Raw genomic sequence first — 21,651 nt, 5'->3', positions numbered from 1 at the left:
AACCAGCACTTTGCTGACCTGTGCCAGGGACTGTGGAAAGGTTTGTGGAATAAGTTTTACCTTCGTAATTTAGCAAAGGACTCGTGAATGCAAGCACTCCCATGCTCCACTCTCAAACCAATTTAGTGCATTTACCTGCTGCTAAACTGGTTCATGGCAACAGATCTAATGCCTGGAATCACTTCTTGCATTGATGACATCTTCCGTATGCAGATTTAAACGATATATCTATACGGGTTATCACTAATAAAAAATTTTACAGGCATTCATTTGCAAGTGGTCACTAATATGAACATGCAAAATCCAGTGCAAAGTTCAACTCAGAGTTTTCTTTATTAAAATACCTTTTCACATTCCTTATACTACTGCATTTGTACGGACACTGATGGGATGCTAGAATGAACATTTGTCAACAGAAGAGCGCTATGAAGTCAGTAATTTGTGAAAGGCTTTTGATACAAACAACATTTGCATAGGGAACAATAAATTAGAGATATTAGCCAGTAACTGGAGCTTGAAAATTTAAACATTTGGAATGAGAATATAAAACTGTGTTGTATTTCTTGCTGGTTTTGCGCTTTTGATGCGATGCTTAAAGCAATAACTATATATGTATATACAAATCCATGTCCTCTCTTTCACTATTTTCTAATTAAAATGAGAACCTTCTTACCTGTGGCCCAGATCTTGTAGTAATTTAATCTGCAGTAAGAAAAAGAGAGCAACTGCAGTGTGAAAGACCAGCTGGTTACGGGGTTGGGGACAGTGCTTTTCCTGTTTTGTTTTGTGGGTTTTTTTAAACTAATGCAACTGAGATAAACATGAGCTGCAAAGATTAGATCCAGGTCCAGGCTGGATCCATGTTAGTTAGTGTTTTATCATACTACAAAGAAAAAGGATAGGTATGGAGTTCCATAGCGGACAAACTGGACAGAAGTACGACTTCACATCTCTCCTAAAAATCAATGGAATAAGGATTATACGTAACAGGATTTTCAGGTACAAACTCACTGACCTGGGTGTAGTATATCCACCCACTCAAGACCTATATTTTGCATCATCCAAAAGAACTGTGATGGGCAATCATTCCTTGAAGAACCATCACACCAAACTAACCAACAAACATCAGAACTTTTAAAGGGAAGAAGCAATTTAGCAAAGAATAAAGAATATTTGTGCCTCTACTGATAGAAGCACTTGGTAAAGTACTGAATCTCTGAACAGTTATTCAAGTTTTTACGGAGCTCAGAGCTCGCTCTTCTGTTAGGCCCTCATTGCAGTGTAGCATCTGAGTGAGCTATAAATTACCTGGCTCCAAGACTGGTAGCAGTCCAGCTGCTGCAGCACAGGGAGTGCAGCACAAGCTGCAAGGTTATGTCAGAGCACATACATGGCTGGCCAAGCTGTGCTGAGCTCTGATCTGCCACAGTAGAGTGTTACCGATAACCAAGATAGCTAGTTTAAAGCAAGCTTAGATATTTCTACATCCTACTAGCATCACAGTAGTTGCTGTACTGTAGAAATGTACGTCCTCAGCTGTAGCTTCCCCTTGTATTTCCTCAGAGCAGAATGAATTGGAGGGTAGAAAGGCAACACTGCATTAGCAGGAGAAATTAAAGATGGGAACCTAGGTCAGTGGTTTCTAGAGCCACTTTCCTATGAGAATTTTTATTTGTAATTTTTTCCATTAAATGCTTTAGGAACATCTCTATTGTTCCCCCTGAGGAAATAAACTTTGAAAAGAAGAGCCTGGCAAACTCATAAATAAGTGCTGCAGAGCTTTTGAAACATTTGCAACATCTTCCATCTTGGCTTGTTTTCTTCTCCCAGTTGGTGTTTGAGATGACTGTTCTAAGTAGCATCAGGATGTCCATGTATTCTCTGTTGGCAACAAGACCAAAAAAGGAGAGAAAAAAAAAAAGGTATGAATATAAATGTCCCCCTGCCCTCTCCTACCCTTTTTGATCAATACAAAAATTTTAAATATAGTACCATAATCCTTTGAGCACTGTACAGTGAGCTAATAAATACTCATAATTCCCTGGGGAGATATTAGTATTATTTTCATCAGATTAAAAAAGGAAATAGGACAGTGGGATATTTAGGTTAACAGTTACAGGCTAGACTGCAATACTGTTTATCACCATCTGCAACTGGGCACTTACTGATAAAAGTTGGATTCTTATGGGACCTGGCACTCAACAAATCTGAAAGTCAGATCCCTTACTGACTAGTAGATGCCCAGTTGCCACATTTAGGCCCCCATCTTCAATTCCGCAAGAATTAGAACCTTTTCCTAAGAAGCATTTGGGCATCTCAACAGTGAGCAATGCAGCGTTCAACTTTTAGACAGCATGTTTCTACGAGACTTCGCTCCTTTGAATAGGTGATCTTCAGTACACAGCAGGGACATCGAAACCTGGCACTGAGAACCACAAAAGGCAGGGTGTAGACAGAGGAGTACTCTGTGCTAGACAATGGGAAGGGGCAAAGAGAGATCCCAAACTTCATTGGCTTTACATTATATGGCAGAAATAATTCTCTGCACTGAGGGCTCACAACTGTCAAGTCCTTCCTGACATCAGTTGCCAAAGCAAGTCTTCCTCCAGCAATATCTGCTAAGAGTACGTGATGGCCTCTAACCTAATAGTTCAGTCTGTCAGCACTGAGGCGCCTAATTCTTTTTGTGGACTTACCCCCAAAGGATTTGCCCCATGAGTCAGAGGCAGGAATTCCTGGTTTATAATTCACTGTTTATTTCAGAGTTTCACCTTGTTTTTCATATCCTGACTGCCTGAAATCCCCCCCCCCCCCAATTTTAAATGGACACATCCTTCATCTTAATTTCCTGTCTTAAACTATTGTGCCATGTTACTGTGCACAGTTAAACACATGCTAGGTCCCCCTTTGGAGCTGGCTATGTTGTGCTGGCAATGCAAAGCAATCCATTTACCACTGGGAATTTACAAGATACTTTTGGGATCACTTGAGTAAGATGAGAAAGTAGCTGAAAAAAAAAAAACCACAACAGAAATTTCTCTGAATAGATGTAAATTGTACAGGTTTCTGTCTCAGAGGGTACATTCTGAGGTTGAACTAAAGGCAGCTAAAAGTACACTACGTCCTGACTGAGGCTGCTAGTCCTCATGTACCCCTAGGACAGAATCAAACAAACAAACACACACACACATCTAAGAGGTAATGGGGGAGGAGGAGATATGAAGTCAGAATGTACCACTGAGGTAAATCTGACACAATACCAATTAGTATTTGGCGAAGTGGCTATCTCATTGTTAAGATATTTCCTTCAGTATGTTTTCAGAAACTGGGACCATTAAATAACTTAGAAAGATTGCCAGCTCTGATTTCAGGAAGGAAACCTCCTCCCAGTTCCTCTCTAAGTAATTCATTTCTTTTGCAAATACTTCCTATGGATGGCATTTAAGATACAAATTTCTGAAATGGAGGAGAAAGAAGGAAGCAACCCCAACCCAAAACTTTAGGTTCATTTCAAAATGACCTAAAAGTCCAAGACATTCAGGTTCAAGGTACTCTGGACTGCAGGTCAGTCAGAACCTGTACTGCAATTGGGCCTTTATACAATTGAAATAATTCAAACTTTAACTGATTGTTTTTCTAACACACCACCTTTCTTGACATAATACAAACACTGAAAACGCTTCTGTGTAACACAACACCTATTGTCAGTACACAGTGCTTACTGAAGCCTTGAGCTCAATTTTGTAATCGTCTCTCAGTGACGATAAAGCAAAGTTCCTAAATTTCCATGCTGGATTATATTTATTGTGACAGAAGCTACATAGGGGCAAATGCAGGGAGCAGGGCCTAGCACTCATTAAAATGATTTGCTTCATCTTTCTTTTCCACAGTGCAGTACTCTGTTTTGCCTGTGACTTCTGGAAGATCAATGCAGAACTGAATAACTTAACAGAGTTTATCTGAGGAGTGAAACCCGCATGGCCATTTGAATTTAGAGAGCGCAAAGGACAGCAGGATCTGATGTCAAGTCTCCACCATCACTACTGAAACAAAAAGGTTGCACATCCTCCTGTCTCTGAAAACAGCTCTTAGCAAAACACTCTCTCTGCTATGGCGCCCTTTGTCCCACACTTCTGGAATACCTACTACCTCCTAAACAGAGTCAAATTCTGTAAGTTTTTTGACAGGTGACTATAGCTAAGTAATCCATCTGGCATTTCATGTGATTAAGATGCCAGCTGACTATTCTGGCTCCCGAAGACCTCCTTTCACTCACAAATTGAGGGAGTAGCAGATCGAAAGCAACTTCAGCTCTGAGCCAAATACTTCATTTGGCTATAAAGAAGCAGAACAGCTGAGGAGGAAGTTTAAGCCACTTGATCACTTTATAAGGAGCATTTTCCTTTTCATGAGTAGGATCAAAAACTCCTCTTTTGGACCAAACCTCTGAGGTACAGCACAGTTAAGCACTGTGTGAAAATGATCTACAGAAAAAAAAACATTTACAAGAAAATGATAAAAAGCAGTTTAGTAGCTCCCTGCCTCTTCTGTACTCATCTATGTTGCCTGGAAAGTGCGGAGAGGCCAATAGGGGGGATGGAAAATCTATTAAGGAATTTATCTGCCCAATTCAACTTTAGGTCACTTATCTGCAGAGTTCAAAAGAGGGATGTTGCTGCTTTTTCTCACACGCTTTATTGGGAATAGAAGTGGGAATTTAAGAAGCAGAAGGTCAGGATCTGGCTGGTTTTTTTGCATCTCCTTTAAAGCACTAATAATTTTTTAAAAAAGGAATAGTTACTATGTTAAAGACCTGAACACTATCTGAAGAGGGGACTATGTCACAGATGTGAACTGAGTAAGGCTACTTGTAGGAAAACTCAAGTAATATGTGCAAGTGTTACAAAGCTGACTTTTCTTTGGGGCGTTTCTGAAAATGGGATTAGTTTTACAGAGTAACTAGTTTTATTACTCTCCTACTGTCAACAGCAGTTTGTACAGACAACACAAAAAATACTACCCTCAGCTGACACTATTCTCCCTTTAATCTAACATTACTTCATAGATTGTCTGGTTTAGCAAGCCTTAATAGCCCAGTTAGTTATGATGAAAGTGATCTACATGGGGATAGTCGGTGTATTTTCATTGAAGCAGCCTCGTTATACTTCCATGGAAAGATTTTTTTTACTCACATTTGGCCATAGGAAAAGAAAACAGAAGAATCTTCATACAACTTTAGTCTTTTATCCAATGTCCATTATAAATTATATAAGGTGTGGAAAAAAAAAAGACAGCCTCCACCCTGAGCTTACACCAGATGTCTATCACAGCCACTCTTGACTATTTTATCTTTTGTGTTGGACATGGACAAACTTTCCTCTGTGTGACTCTCCAAGGAATGCCTGGTATAACCCAGAGGAGGGTTCAGCTCCATTTATTTTTAGAAAATTGAGAGTGAAGAATAAAAACAAACCTTTAAACTGAGAGAGACAATGATACTATAAACCCTACTGGCCTGTTAATATATATCTGTTTACTGTAATATAGTCTGTGACCTTCAGTGCACTGCCAGTGTCTGTAAATAATACAATGGGCTGCTTTTTATCCCATGGGGATGTTGGTGCTGATGGAGCCTTTCAAAACTCAAATGGATGCCATAAACTGACGTAGACTGTGCTATTGTGATTCTTATTTATGAGCCTCTCTCTCTTTTTCTTTTTAAGTAAGTACAATTTCCAAAGTCACAAAGTGGATAGCAGAAAAAACACCCGGTCTGCATATTTTGTTTTTTTTTAAATCATCGAGTGCAACTCCTGTCCCTGCACAGAACAACCCCAAATTCACACCATGTCTCCGAGGGCCTTGTCCAAGTGCTTCTTGAATATCCCCAGGCTTGGTGCCATGATGCCTCCCTGTTCCAGGGCTCCACCACCCTCTGGGGGAAGAACCTTTTCCTGATATTTCCTAAACCCTCCCTGGCACATCTCCCTGCCATTCCCTCTGGTCCTGTTGTTGGTCACCAGAGAGGAGAGATCCGCGCCTGCCCCTCCTCCTCCCCTTGTGAGGAAGCTGCAGAGCGCCATGAGGGCTGCCCTCAGCCTTCTCTGCTCCAGGCTGAACAACCCAAGGGACTTTAACCACTCATCGTACAGTTTCGCCTCCAAACCCTTCACCAACTTCGTGGCCCTCCTCTGGACACTGTCTAGTAGCTTTATATCCTTAATGTACTGTGGCACCTAAAACTGCACACAGCACTTGAGGTGAGGCCTTACCAGTGCAAATCTGGAGTGTCTCAGGTCCATCAGGAACCTGAGGCAACCAGCAACCAACCTTGTGCCATTCTGTCAGCATGAATATTTGTGGCATATACCAAAAGCTGTGCAGATGCTCAACACAAAATTCTTGGAAGATCATTATTTGTCATCTACCTCCTGTACCAGCACTACTTAAGACCAGTCAGTTCCATGGACTTTTAAAGCTGACTATTCTATAAACGTAGTACTGAAAGCCTGATTAGTAGGAATATATATGAAAGGATTGCCCACTAGCCATCCAGTAAAGGTCCTGAACAACAAATAAACAATTAAAATGTAGCAACACTCGAACACTAGCTCACTATATACACAATAATCTGAATCCAATTGCCCTATATTTAACTGCTTGCATAAAATGTATACTTACAGAATGCCTGTTTTCCACAGAATCTGCAAAATAAAATACAATGTATGAATTATAAAATGGCACATTGCAGAGTGATCTGTTCTATGTTCCAGAAAATAGACCTTGCAATGATGTAAAATTGCTACCTACAACTAAGGTTCAAGACCTGGTCCTAAGAAGTATATCCAGGCAATAGCTTAATTCACGTACATGGGTGGACAGACATTTCAAAGACCACGCTGAACAGTATATGTTCGACAGCTTTCCTGATTATGGCTTAGAGCAGAAGTATCCACTGAGAGCACATGCTGTTACTGGACAAAAAAGAGTTTTCCTTTTAGAGGCAAGTTCTCATGAGCGTTATACTTCCTCTTCCAAATCCTTGCCAGGAAAATAACGTACTGCAGAAATCCGGTATAGGATACAATTTTCAGAGCCAAGTGAGATCCTGCAAAGACACCTGAAATTTTATTAATAAAAAGATGCTTGTTCCCAATGAAAGCCTGAGAGCCAGCAGGCTCTTTCCATTTACGATCATTTACGAACTTTAAGATTAGCTCTGAGGCTTTTTTTATTTTTTTAAGTGAATTTAGCTATTCAGAAGTTTCACAGAATACCTTCAAATACTGAACCTAAAAATTTCTTTGCCCTCTGAAAGTAAGACAATCTAGAGACATGAGAAGAGTAACTCCACTTTGAGAAGACGACTTCAAGTCTTGTTAAAAGTGCTATTTTGAATGGTCTGTTACGATATTTCACATGACAAAAGTAAGTGCTGAATCTTGAAGGATATTTTCTTGGGAAGTATATAAAATTCAGTGGAGAGAGGTTGTGTTAAGGAAATTAATCTAATGCTCAAAGCAGAGGGTTTGGACTAGGGCTCCGGGTTAATCTCACTGATATTTTTTCTCTAAATGGGGGATAGTCTCTGAACCTATGTTTTTTCTAAGTATGTATTTTTTAAATAGCAAATAATAACATCAGTCCTCCCATAGGCAGAACACTTACATAAATTTTGAAAAGTTCTCTGAAGTAACAAAATTAAGGATATTATTAAAAGTACTACTACCATAAATAGACCTTAATAAAGGTCTTTAGAAACTCCTGTACCAGCCAGCAGAAGTAATGAGGCAACTGAACACAGGTGAATCTAACTTTGCAGACAGCGATGCTAAAGTCTCTTTTTCTCTCTCCTTTATGGTTACATCCATGTATATTTTTGGTGCAGTTACGCTTGCACAGTTTCTACCATCCACATTTTTATTACATGAGGATTGTGATTCTGCTTCACTGAAAGCAGCACCATGAACGCAGTATACAATCGGACTGCAAGTTCTGAAACACAGACAGACTACATGAATGTTGCTGGCACTGTACAATGCGAGTTTTCTCCAAGACAGCTCTACCCAGAATTTTTAGCCTAGGAAAAGGATTGAAAACTGAGGTGACTACAGCACCTTATTCCAGTGCACAAACTTAATTTCAGTATAAAATTGATCTCAATGGTTGGCAAGATTGATCCCTATATGTTTAGCCAGTTTGATAAGAAACAAAATAAAAAGTTACATGAGAAATATGTAAAAGGTTTTTGTATCCTGAAAGCTGACAGAAGTGAACAAAAACACTGCTGACCCAGTGCTACATCAAAGCTTGACTTTAAGTGGACAAAACTATATGTAAGGCTTATGAAGTGAGGTATTAACAAGCTGTAGTTTAGTCCTCTGTCAGAATGTATTGTGCTCGCAGGAAGGAGGAAATGAGAAATTTTGTATAAATTCCAAACTTCAAACAATGGGATGTTTGCTACCCCAAAGCTACTAGGTCACAATAACAGATATCCCACCTCCTTGTTATCTGTCACCCAGCTTCAAAATAGTGTGGCTTTCTAGCTAGTATCATATCTCTACCCGGAGAATGTAATAATCTGTGTCCTTTGAAAGTGCTGCTGGAAGGCTATATGATTTCTAAAAAGTAACAATGAGGTAAGCCAGCACGTAGCCTCTAATGAAAGCACAATGATGCAGTGCTTTTGCTGATTCTTTGCTATGTCAATCTTTTTACAACATTTTTATTTAATTCCTGTTAAGAAATGTGAAGTGTTTTTTACTGGAAACACACTGATTTTACCGTGATGAAAGAGAACAAAGAGATTGTCAAATGACACCTGGATTTCCTTCCCTAACAAAAACAGAGAAATCAGATACACTGGATTCTAGTCATATACAGAAAAATTGGTCAAGCTTCCATAGCAGGGCAAACAAGAAGCTGCGTATTTCTTGAAAGGAATCAGAGCTGAACCTGAAGCACTGATTAGGTGCTGGTGATTCCTAAAAGATTCCCAAGCCTAATAAAGGTAGGTGTTTTTATGGATTTCTGAAGGATTTAAACTCTTGCTAGCTATTGCTTTTAGTTGATGTGGTTTTAAATTCAAAAACACATTTTTACAAAGCAATACATTAATGGCAGGAATTTAAGACACTGTCATCCCCACCTGCTCTGCCCTTTTTCATTGCTAGAGGTTATGGAGAAGAGAATATATGCCTAAACAGTTGCAATTCATAATCCATCTCAAACCCAATCTCCAATACTGGTGAAAGCTAAGATGCTAGATTTTCAACTGAAGGTGCTGAACTGCAGATACATACTACATTCTGCCAAGCCTTTTATTGGAACAGTAGCTTCTAACAGAGAATCTTGGCAGGCAGCTTGGGAATAGATCTTACACAGGGTCATGCACACAATTCAGCTTTGCATTTTAGGTTCAAGCAAGGTCAGAAGCTCCCCGCATGTTTGTGTCTTACTGAAACCATCTGGCTTTGCCTAATTGTTGGCTGAAGCTATTGTAAGCATTTGGCTCTGGGATTAATGTCTCACAGATGCAGGCTTTGGTCTAGAATATGTCTTGAAAGCTAAAGATCCAAAGAGTTTTTGTTTTGGAGAAGGGACAGGTTATTTGCATGATTTTGGACTGCATGCAACTATCGTGTGCTCATAAGGCCTGAGTTTTAAATAACATAATAAATGCCCTGTGAATTTTCTCTATGCTGGAAAAGGCGTTCAGTGGGAAATTCTGGCTAAGTACAGAGGTGTTAAGCCTGAGGCTCAGCAGCAGGAAAGTATTTGAGCAGATTTCCCGATTTCTAGAACTGATTTCTAATAGTTTGTTCCAAACCACTGAATGCAATGGGGATTTCTCATGCCTTTTTTCCACTGGGATATATTTATTTTTCCATAGTACATTGTTGGTTGCAATGACATTCTTCGAATTTCCTGTCTCGCCACTGCAGTTGCTTCCAAGTGACCAATTCATTTTTCCAGACTTAGCAGCATAAAGGTTGTCTCTGCATTTTGTTCACTAGATTTCCGTTTTCCTAATAAGAAATCAGGAATAGTTATCTTGCAATAAGCCACTATGAGTTCAGTTCAGCACACATCAAGGTCAGTGCATCACTGGCTTCTGAGAGCTTTGGATCTGATACAGAGCAAAATGCAGAGTTCACTGAAGGAGCAAGAATGTACTAACACATTGTCTTCCATGTCGCCCTAGAAAAATATAAGGAAATTGGTGAACTGGAGTTGGCTCTAGTCTTCTCAGCAATATGAACAGAACTGTGCTACCCCACAAGAACTGGGATCAATGCTGAGGGTGGAGATGAGATAAAGAACCAGTATGAGATGCTTGGACTTCCTGCCCCTACTGCCTGTTGGGAGGATGAAAGGTGCAATGGAAGTAAATCATGCCTCTAAAAGAGCCTCCACCCACCCAGCTGAACTTAGTATGTGACACATCTTGACCCCTCCCTCAGGAAGAGCATCAGCTGCCAGCCTAGCCTGTTGGGACTCCAGCACAGGCAAAGTAGGCAGCAAGGCCACAGTCACTTCATCATTCTTGGCAGTCTGTTGATTTAGACAATTGCCTGTTTTGCTTAGTTTTGGACTGTCTCAGTTCTTTCTGAACAAAACGCAACAGCTCTGGGACTGGGCTGGATATTCCTGACTCCCAATATACTTTTCCCTTTTCATAGAGCGACCAGAGAAAGCAGTATTTTAAAGAAATTAGTTCATCCTGATAGGTGTGTAGGACTTTTAGACAAAGATGTTATTGACCTGACTGGTACTAACTGTGACCCTTCCCCAGATTGCTATTTGGATATAAGGTTTGATTTAAAGCTAAGGCTTTAAGCTTTAGGTATTTTACGTAAAATACTAAAGTAACAGCCTGTTGCTCTAGGAAAAGTTTTAAATCAATACTTGGATGAACCTCCTGAACACTCCATCTTCTTTCTCTGAATTAAACTAACCTTTCAGTAACAATGCAAGGACAACTTCATCTCTTTGAGTTGCTTCCAGAGACAATGCTAGTGAGACCACCTCTCATTATATCAGAGGAAATCTAGCATCCAACTAAAGAGACAGGCATTCTCTATCTACAGTACTATCATACTATTATTTGACTTTCAATCAAAATACACCTGACTAGACTTGAATTTCACAAATGACCTGCCTTTTCTACTGTTAACGGGTTAACTGTAGTTAACGATATGCAGGTCTTCTGGGATTTGAAATGTGCATCTGACAGTTTGTTTCTGTCTAATGTAACACCTCTTTAGGCCTGGTACTCAGAATAAGGAAAGCAGCACAGCAGATAGGATGGGAAGTCTTAGCAAAGTGTGTGATGGAGACGCTAAAATGATAGTAACAGGAGGCAACATAGCCAATACCAGGAAAATAAAAAGGAATAATGGCAGATGCCCAGCACACTACTATAGGCCTGGGGCTTGGGAAAGGTCAGAACATTATCTGCACTATGGATTCATGATTTGGCATAAAGACAAGCATAGCTGTAGAACGCAAAATTCAAGAGAAGTTGGTTACTGACATGGCATCTGCCTCACTGGGGACAGCAGTGAGAGCCATCAGAAGAACGAAGAGGAAAATTATTTTAGCTCAGTCAAAGAGATTTGTATCAGACATAACAACTACTGACAGCTCTTCAGCTTCCTCCCTAACGGACACCATTTCTGGAATGCATGGACAACTCCTTGAAAAGACCAAATTTCTTATGAAGCCCTCAATTCTAATTAAACAAACACAAACCACAATAGTTACCTACAAACAAATGATAATAAAATGTTACATAGGTCTTAGGTGTTAAATCTGCCAAACTGAGTAGCTGACACCAATTTGCAAACTCATGTAATTTCCCCAGAGGACACGTTTGTCTGAACTGTTAACTTCCTCGAATAGACTGTACTCTTGGGCATTTGCTCAAAAATCTCAAAGAATATTTAAACATAGTGGAGGTCATAATGGTAAACCAACTTCTGCACCCGCTAGTAATGTTCAACAACTTTCACAATTGGCCTTTAATATACTTATATTAATATATATTAAAGTACTTAAAAAGAAACATCCTAGGAACCCTCCACTGCATTTATACTTTGCCACCTTGCAGTCACACAGCCTATTAAAAACCAAAGTAAATGTTACGTTTAAATAGATTGTAACATAGGTATCCAAAGCAACTGCACAGCTATGTGATGCACTGCTTATCTAATTGAAACACTTTTCCTGTATATCAGTCAGGAAAAACAGACGTGATTAAAACAATAAACTGTTACTATGTTTCCAAGAATAACTGAAACTGTAGAATGTTATGCATAAGAGAGCAGGTGGACTGCAAGATTAAGGGGCGTTTGCATATCATCTGGCTAATTCAGCTCAGTCTTTCAATCATATCTCATTTTATTGCAGTTCCCGCTTCATGGCAAGTACAGTCTTACAAGTAATTTGAATTATAGCTCTGCTGTACCAACACTACATCTCACAAAACATCCTTCTAGTATACAATGCATTCCGTTTTGTCAAAAATAGTAATAGTGGAAGGTGTAATAATCAGCTTCACACCTTGGCAGAAAGCAAGGGGTTATACAGTCACCTTCTGCAGCTTGTTATGGGTCCAAATCACACTCACTGAAAAACATTTCAAAACATTAGTGACCTTTGGGTTCAGCCCTAAAATGAGCTGGTTTTTTTTCTCATGATGCTGCCGGCTGATCCTGATACATGAAGCGCCTACCCCCATTCTTTAGTGTAAAGGATATTCTGCTTTTCACTGCAAGGCTGTGAAAAATGAGTAAAACGTACAGGCTCAGCACCAAGCCAGGAGTCAGGATTCTGAAATTCTGTTCCCAGTGTTGTCACTCTCTAAACATATTGCCTTAAACAAATGACCTAATCTCTCTGTTTATTCAGCTGTAAAATGGAGATAAAACATTGCCTTGTAAGTCCTCACAAGGGAAAATTAAGTAATGTTTTCTAAAGTACTTGGAGACCCTCACATGAAAGATACCCCACAAACAGAATACTGTGTCAGAGTGAGAGGGAAATCCTTATAAAATACAAAAATAGAAAATTAAAAAACAGCGATCAAAAATTAAAAATGGCAGTCAACAAAGCCACTTGGTAACATGGATGGGGACAAAACCTGAACACTTCATAGCCCTAATATTTACAAATCTAGACTTCCTAACACAAAGATAGGAAAGGAAATCCTTTCTGATTTAGTCTTTGTAACAAACTATGAAGAAACACTCTTAACCTACTGTCTCTGAACTCATTACTGCCAGAACAGTTATAGACAGTAATTGCAATAGGCGGCTAATGCCTGCACACAAAAGCCTGTGTTGGAGGAGGTAGAAGGGTAGAGTGGCTGGCGCATGCCATCTGAGACAATTTCTGATGGTGCTTAAAACAAACAACCCACCTTACTGAAGTGAAAGTTTTTAGAGTCTGTGGTTTGAGGCTTTACAGATATTTGCTGGGGTTATGTCCAAAGCCAGTGTAATATTTTATAACACATGGCAAACATGCACAACTAAGAGGAAAAGTGGTGTTCAGGAGCAGTTTAAGATAACACAACATAACATCCTAACCCCTAGCAGGGCATGTTCAGCTATGGATTCAGATTCAGGCCCAACTACTTAGTAGATACAGTACAAAAGTGCTGATGACATAGGTGTTACAAATCTTAATCTCACTACATTAAATACCATTTGTTTATGAGAAACCATGAAAGTTATACAATTTATCAACACCTGTGATTTTGTAGCTGCCCTTCAGTGTGTTCTTATGTGACTTCAATCTCTTTCTTTATGGCATTTATCTTCTAAACTATTCAGTCACAAATTTATCCCTAATCTCTTTATCTCTTTACAACTGCTTTCTTTATGTGTTTAATTTTTCACTAGCTTACTTACCATTATTACCTTTTCTGATTTCACTATAAACTGTTTCAGTCCCCTTCTGTACAGGAGCTGGAAAATGTATTGGCACAAAATCAATTTCTTTTCTTTTTTTCTTTTTTTTATCTTTTTTTTTTCCTGATGAAAAGCTCCTTAAACAAACAGAACACACTGTTTTACTTTCAGAGGAAGTAGTTACACAAGCAACAATGAGCCAGTGGAGTGTGTATGGAAAAGCAACTACACCCCTGCCCCAAACCCAGACTGTAAGCTTCTGAGAGGCAGATAGATGTCTCTCCCTCTATATAAAAAATTATGATGACAGTAGGCTTCCTTTTCTGAATTTGACTTGAAGATTCTAATAATCTTCTCAACTTAAATTGATACTGTTTTAATTTTACAGAGACATCTACCACTAGAGAAGAGTTTCTCTGGATCACTTTGAAGAGCTTCAATTTGTTCTAAAGATTTAGAGATCCTAGACCTGAGGAGATCACAGAATGGTAGGGGTTGGAAGGGACCTCTGGAGATCATCCCATCCAACCCCCCCGCTTGAGCAGGCACACCCAGAGCAGGGGGCACAGGACTGAGTCCAGGCGGGGTGTGAATGTCTCCAGGTAATGGTCTCCACAGCCTCCCTGGGCAGCCTGTGTCACTGCTCTGGCACCCGCACAGTAAAGAAGTTTTTTCTCATATTGAGGTGGAACTTCCTGTGTTCCAACTTGTGCCCGTCGCCCTTTGGCCTGTTGTTGGGCACGATCTACAATTTGGAAGTCTAACTATAGCCCCTTTTGGCAAGCAGCCTGATTAAATCTTATGGGCACAAAAATAATCTAATTTGCTGTTCTTTGTGAAATGTCTCAGAAGAATATTTGCAGATTTCACACCGCACAGCTTCTATTTAGGTGCTATCTGGGAAAGGTCTCCTCTCAGTTCCTCAGTGTGGCGACTCTTCCATTAGTGCACTGAGATCAGTGGGACGTAGCAGGAGTGAAGGCTAAGAAGGCTTGTGGAAAGATAGAAAGTTAAGGACAAAAAGCAGACAGAGAAGACTTGTTCCTCCAAGGACACAGCTGGGATACAAATGCAATGTTAAGTCTTAGACACATAATATTCAGATCCTTAGGTTTACAAATAAGCCCTTGTAAACCTCTGCTCTTGTATGAGATGGAAAGCAAAAAGCTCCTCTCTTTTTGCTATTTAACATCTGTGAAAACCTATTACCTACCCACAGAGTTTTGATACCAAACTACAGGCACTTACCCCAGCAGGGAAGGCACAGAGCCTTGTCTGAAGGCCTGAGAATAGCAAGAACTCAGTTTCTCTGTGGCCAGTGTAAACACAGCTCTGGCTAGTAGGAAATTAGAGCAATTTCCTTGATTTCTTGCATGGTTGTAGATTAAGAATCCCTGGGCAACCACAGTAAAGCAAAGTGCTCCAGAACTCTGTGCATTTAAAACTACTTTCTTATTTTGGTATAAAGGCCTATGCAGGCAGGGTCTAGGAGCTTGCTGTTCAAGGATCTCAAAGCATTTTAGAAACATCCATGCATTTCGGTTAACCTCTGTCTCTTAGAAAACCTCAGAATTCTATCAATATCGGCTCCAGTTTCTGTGGACCTTCAATAAACCAGGAAGATAGATTTTTCTAGTTCAAGTTTAAAAAAAAAAAAAAAGAAAAGAAAAAGAAAAAATGGTTGTTCCCTCTCTGCAAGAAACTGGAAAGAAAATTCACATTTCCGGATACAGAGTCCTGTACTTTAGCTATTAAAAAAAATAAATTTAAAGAATTCAGACATATTGATCTGCAACCAGACTCAGAATCAGGACTGTTACAGTTCTGCATTGCTCTGAAGAACCTAAGTGTCTTTGGCATAACATTCTAATTTCCCAAAGCTAATTTATTTTTTTAAAAATTCTGTTAAGCATCCTTTAAATGTTGGGAGCTAACACATCAGAATTGAGTTGCAAAACTGCTATTGATTTCAATGACAGTAGGAGTTACACTTCACCGAGTGTCAAATCACAGCTTTCAAACTTGCAGTTTTGGCATGAACTTTCTTTGAAAAATAGATGGTCTGAAGATCCTGAATTGCATTTCATATGCTTCTGGACTATTGCTGAAATGATCAGTTCAGTTTCCAGTGAAGTGAGGAGTAATCTCAGAATTTTAATAAGAGGTTGCTTGTTCCATTTGGAACACTTCTTTTTTTTTAGCAGATTACAGTCCTAAATCTAGTCCTATTGACTCAGTGGAATGACTTGGTGGGAGGCATTTCCTTAGCTTGCTCTTTTTTTTTTCCAGACCCATTTAATTAAATTGTGATATAATGCCATTGCCCATGTTATTTTCTTTGTTAATCTTCCAAAACTCACCTCAGCACTGAAAAAAATGTGCTAGGAGAAATTACTTGGATGATTTGACATTTTGTTCCCACTAATTTTATGAAGTTGCCACCCTGCAGATAACTAACCAACTATAAAAGTAAAAGAAGGAGCATGTCCTTACTCAGCCATGATTAGCTGTTTCTCCCTTTTCACTTTAGGGATGTTTCCTGATCTTACTTTAGCACTGGCCTTTGTTTTTGCTCAGATTAACAATAAAGGGTCTAAATCACTTTGCCATCTTTTTGTCCAACTAAGGTTTAGAAAAGAGAAGCACTACATTTTTTTCAAACATATAATCTCCGTAAGTAGTCAATTTCATTATTCTCTAGAATTATCATCTCTTTAAATATCAAATTAACATTCCACTATGACTACCCCAAATAAGAGCTGGACTGTGTAGCCCCAGCTCTACCTTGTATTTTTCTAGCCTCTTCACCCCTACTTCAAAAAGTAGGTGTCAAGCTATTCCCACACGGAATTTTTAACATAAAGCATGAAACTTTGCTTCTAGCAAGCTCACTGCTCACTATAAGTAACACTACAATAAACCCATGTTTTGCTCCTCATACAGAAGCATAGTACATACAAAGTTCTTGATGCACTAGCCTATTCAGCCAGTGCAGACATGGCTGGAAAAACAGGGTGAAACCACTGTTTTAAAATCCAAATAGTCCTTTACAGTCAAAGACAAGATGTACATCCTTCTACAATTATGTAAACTTGTTTTGAGGTGGCATTATATTATTCCTGATTCTCAAAAGTGACATAAAAGCTACTGTTATAGCTTTGATATTGCAGCATTTATTGTGGTGGTCTTTCACAATACACAAAATATGATTCTCCTGCTCCTGAGATGAACATTGGTATTGACATTCACAACAGTGACAGGAAGAACAAGTGATTGGGAAGATAAATTAATTTGAAATTAGTCCTGAGAGATCATAGAAATCTGGCATTCCTCAAAAGGCAGAAGGAGTCAGACTGTATGTGCAGCCTGCTGGATGAGATATGCATGCCCAGAGAAAAGGTAAGCATGCTAAACTTTGTCTCCATTCAGAAAATAGGTGGAATCAAAAGAGGTGTGATAGGGATTTGGAGCTAGGTGATAATCTGAAAGGTCTGTTCCCTAAAAATAAAAATGACTGGGCATAATCCACAGACAGACATGAAAGAATATTATGATTGGAAACAAAACTTGTACAATAACATCAGTGTGGCAGAAGTATTGGTGACACTCCTATGGCTGAATTATTTTTGTGGGTGTACATGATTATTACAAGGGTATATAAAGAAACTTGGCTTTGCTTCTCTTTTCCCAAGAATAAATCTCATCCCGTTCTCATTGTGATAAGCAGTGCAGAGCTGAGAGAATTAATCTGGCAACTTGGTTTCATACAACTCCTTCCATTTGAGCAGCATCCTCAAGATGCTCTGAAAGATTAACACATTTACATAAGCAAAGCATGCATTTGCTAAACATTCACTTGTGTCCTGGGTACAACAAAAGAAATAAATTAGGGAGCTATCATATCTCAATATACTTGAAGCACAGTTCAGTCTTATAGAACCATTGAGTGTTCTGTATGTCATACATAGGTCTGTAACATAAGACAGCATTCAGTTAAAATAATCTGATCTCATTTGCACACTAACTTTTAAACATTATTTTGCAGTTTGGAGCTTAATGGGGTTCGACCTACATAGCATTGATACAATCTTATTAGTCTGGTATACTGGAATAGCGTTATGTATCAGGAATGGGATGAAAAGGCTATTTTTAGAGATGCTGATCTTGCATTTAATAGGGCTTTTAAATTAAGTAACCATGGAGTAGCATGTCTTTACCATTCTACACCATTGTATTGTGTAGTGCATGCTCAGAAACTGTTGGAACAATTAAGTATTAGCCCTATTCTGAAAAAGAGTAAAACAGCTATGGTGTCTCAGTGCAGAATTCAGCAGAGGTGGATAAGTAGCATGCTTAGAACACAGGGGAAAGCTCTGTAATGAATGATACCAGCAAGTGAAGAGAGCAAGAATAGGAGGACAGGCTGTTCCGAGACAGCTTTGCTGCCAAGCTTTCAGAGTGATCACTTTTGCCCAAACATCTGCATTACTAACTAAACAATCATGTCTTTGGCCTCTGAAATAAGTGAGTGGTCCTTCCTACCAGGAAAAAGCAAATTTATCCATTTCTTCCTCAGTCTACTTCTCATCCAGCTAAAGCAAAGAAGCTAGAGCATAGCATAAATGTCTCTTGTGGGTTTTATTCACTCTTAGCTACTTGAAACTTTTGTAAATTTCTGAAAGATTTAAGAGCTTTCACCACAAGGGCATAATGATATCCCAGTTCTCCAGGTGACATAGATTGATTGAGGTGTGCATTTGGGTGTTGAGAATAAATTTCAGTGGATATTTCTACTTCAAGGTTGCAGAGACATGTACCTTAGCCTTGTGCTATGAGGTCTGGTTACTGTTAGCATAGAACTACAGGTAGGAGGCCAAACTTATCTGGGCATCAATATTCTCATTTCTCTGTTTAATGTGCCACCAAATCCAGGATGGTCTCCAGGTCTCTCCAGACTGAGACGCTAAATCTAAGCTGGTCTCTCTTCCTTCTCTATCACAAGTGAATTACAGCTTTGACTCGTCAACCAGTTCCTTTATAAAGGAGGAAATTCCTCTGCTTTCTGTTCTCTCCATTATCATACCCTGTAGCTAGCCTCAAATGGCTCTCAGCGAATTTGGACTCTATAACATGAAGATTCACAGCAGGCTGCCTCCTGCTCAGAGCCACAGCTCCAGCTAGGAGCCCTGCTCTAGACAAACCTCGCGCTGTTGAAGGGCAAGTGCACAAGAGGATCCCAGGGGAAGAAGAGCTGGATTGAATGACAGCATGGTTGACACACCATCATCTAGATTAAGGAGCACTACTAGCATGAAACTGTCATGAACACAAAACACAACCTGCTCTTACATTCACAGGTGCCAATATTAGACCAGTGTCAGGGAGCCGCGACATGCCCGGAATTGCTCCCAAAACATAACCATAGAGGCCAAACAGTTAATTACCTCTGTGAGGATCAAGCGTTGATACTTCAACTTCAGTGTACTCCACCTCAGCACTCTCAAGGTCAGGTCCTGCCCCAAAAATATCAAGAAGATGTGTCTTTGTAGGACTGCATGCTTCGTTTGAGCTGTGGGCCTGATCCTGCTGCCACTGAAATTAATGGACAAGTCCTCATTGACTTTGATAGTTGCAGGATCAGGCCCTACTTATGGCAGGTGCAAGTTACTCTGCTAACAGTTGTAAGGCCAACACATTCCTAAGGGTCATCCCAATCTGAAAGGCAGTAGACCAACTCAAGGCGGATTTCTGAAACTGTGGGACATGCAAATTGTGCCTAAAACTCTTACTTTCAATTTAACACCTTCAAAAGTGGCACAACACAAATGGAGCATGGAATTATCTGAGATTCTCCCATATTCCTGCTCCAGCTCCTCTCACTTCTATTTCTCTCCCTGCCATTAACTTTTTCCTCCTTTTCTATGGCTGCTGTGGCAGGACGCTTCCCATTCTCCACCTCCCTCACATTTAAAGCCTTCTTTAAGTCTTGCATGGCCTCCCTCATCACTGCTCATACTCTCAACTTCTGCTTTGCCAATAAGCAATTTCAGCACTTTTCTCTTACGCTGCCCTTCAAGCTCTCCATAGAAGACCTGCAATGGCAATCCATCTTCCTCCTCAAAATGCTTCTCTGCCACAATGCCCACAAAAAGACTGACAATTATTAGACTGCTGGCTGACAAGTACTGGCTACCGGGATACAACAGACACAAGAAACAGCTGTTGCTTTCTACTCTGCCTTTTCCTTAAGGTGGAGATAGTTTTCTACTAGATTTCTGTAAACGTTGGAAGGAACCAGAACAGTCATCCAGACTGGAATCCTGCAGAACTGCTTGTGGATTTTTTAGAACAGGTATTAGAGAAAGATCTAATGATTCAAACAGTTTTGGAGCAGCCTTCCAACAGCATTGGTGAGAGAAGGAAAGAAAAAAAACTCAACAAAACAAAAACGGTGTTTAAGGTGACGTATTAGTTAATAACAAAGTTTAAATTACATGCTTCCTACAATAGGTGATTCTGAATTACCAATACAGCCTTATGTTCCTATGTTTCTGCTGTCTGTATGTTTGTTTTGCAAAGAATGTCTCTCTAGTTCTAATTTGACTTATTCAGGACACAATGGAATAACTTCCATGCACCAAGTATAAACTCCTTCCTTTTGCTTGCTGAAGTAAAAGCTATTGCCACACAAATGCAGAACAGACGCTGTTATTTTTAGAGGTATATGAATAATACACTTGTTTTTCACATCTGGTAGAGGGATCTGCAATAGGCTAGCTGGTCTTAATGAAGCTGCCAAATCCACAGTAGGTAAGGATTGAACCTGTTTCTTTCTGGCACACATGCAGATCATTAGATCAGAGCCCATTTCATCCAAAACAGGTAGAATACAACAGAAAAGACAAGAGTCATTAGGCTACAGTTTCCAAAGGTTGTTTCCAGGTTTTCCTGTGAAATTAATTTAGTGCAACACCTTTCTCAATTTCGTGGTACAATGCTGCCCTGCACACTCAGAACTGCATCAAATAATTATTGATTAGAAATTCCTGCCACCTATGTTGCATACAGGCTTATGCAGGAGTCTAGTTCCATGCTCTGGATTAATTTTAGCTTAACTTTGATCTTTAGTTACCCTAGATGCCTTTCCAACTATCTTTCAACTCATGATCCAATAGACAACCAAGTCAAAATGTACTATAAACATCAGAAATTGCATCTAACCCATGAGAATACTTTCACATCAAAAATATATGGGACAAAGTATGCTTTCAGATGGCAATACCCACATATTTAAGTACTTTTCTTAGACTAAATACCTTAAAAACACCAGTCTTGAAGAATACTATGTGTTAGATGATGCAGTACTTGATGACATGTTTTAATGAAAGTGTGTGTATATATATATCCCACATGGTGTCTCAAGGTATTTGGCACGTTATTTTTATTCAGATTTCATAGCAGATTATTTTTAGGTTTAACGCTTAAATATTTCAAGATCTGCAGAAATGAAGAAAGGACAGTGAATTAAAAGAAAAAGTCTGTAGAAAACATATTTTTTAAAAAAAATTCTCAATATTTGTTGTATAGAACTTAGAATTTTGTGTCTAAGTAGTATTTTTATACCATCCTTCATTAGATAGTCTGGAATCCAGCACAACTAATTACGCTTCATAATGCAGTCAGTAAATGGGTCCTATCATTGTCATTTTGTACATAACGAAAAAGAACTAAG

The 21,651-nt window shown here is 39.4% G+C and overlaps 1 protein-coding gene across 8 annotated transcripts in view; it reads right to left on the bottom strand.

The window, feature by feature from the left end:
* Positions 1-309: 309 nt before the first annotated feature.
* Positions 310-21,651, bottom strand: part of PECAM1 (platelet and endothelial cell adhesion molecule 1) — a 35,181-nt gene continuing 13,839 nt past the window's right edge. Inside the window, exons 13-16 of one of the 8 annotated variants that reach the window (XM_075111430.1) lie at positions 19,364-19,432; positions 13,920-13,976; positions 6,682-6,704; positions 310-1,881 (exon numbers count right to left, since the gene is read on the bottom strand). In XM_075111430.1, the coding sequence (XP_074967531.1) occupies positions 1,852-1,881; positions 6,682-6,704; positions 13,920-13,976; positions 19,364-19,432 (179 nt within the window). In that variant the 3' untranslated portion in view covers positions 310-1,851. Of the gene's footprint in view, positions 1,882-6,681; positions 6,705-12,571; positions 12,634-13,919; positions 13,977-19,363; positions 19,433-21,651 lie in introns of those variants that run through there. The other 7 variants (XM_075111432.1, XM_075111433.1, XM_075111434.1 and 4 more) reach the window with 7 other exon arrangements.

The sequence above is a fragment of the Phalacrocorax aristotelis genome, chromosome 16, assembly GCF_949628215.1.
Source record: "Phalacrocorax aristotelis chromosome 16, bGulAri2.1, whole genome shotgun sequence".
Classification (NCBI taxonomy): Eukaryota; Metazoa; Chordata; class Aves; order Suliformes; family Phalacrocoracidae; genus Phalacrocorax; species Phalacrocorax aristotelis.
The sequence above is the reverse complement of the archived record's forward strand: the minus strand, read 5'-3'. Positions and strand labels throughout refer to the sequence as shown.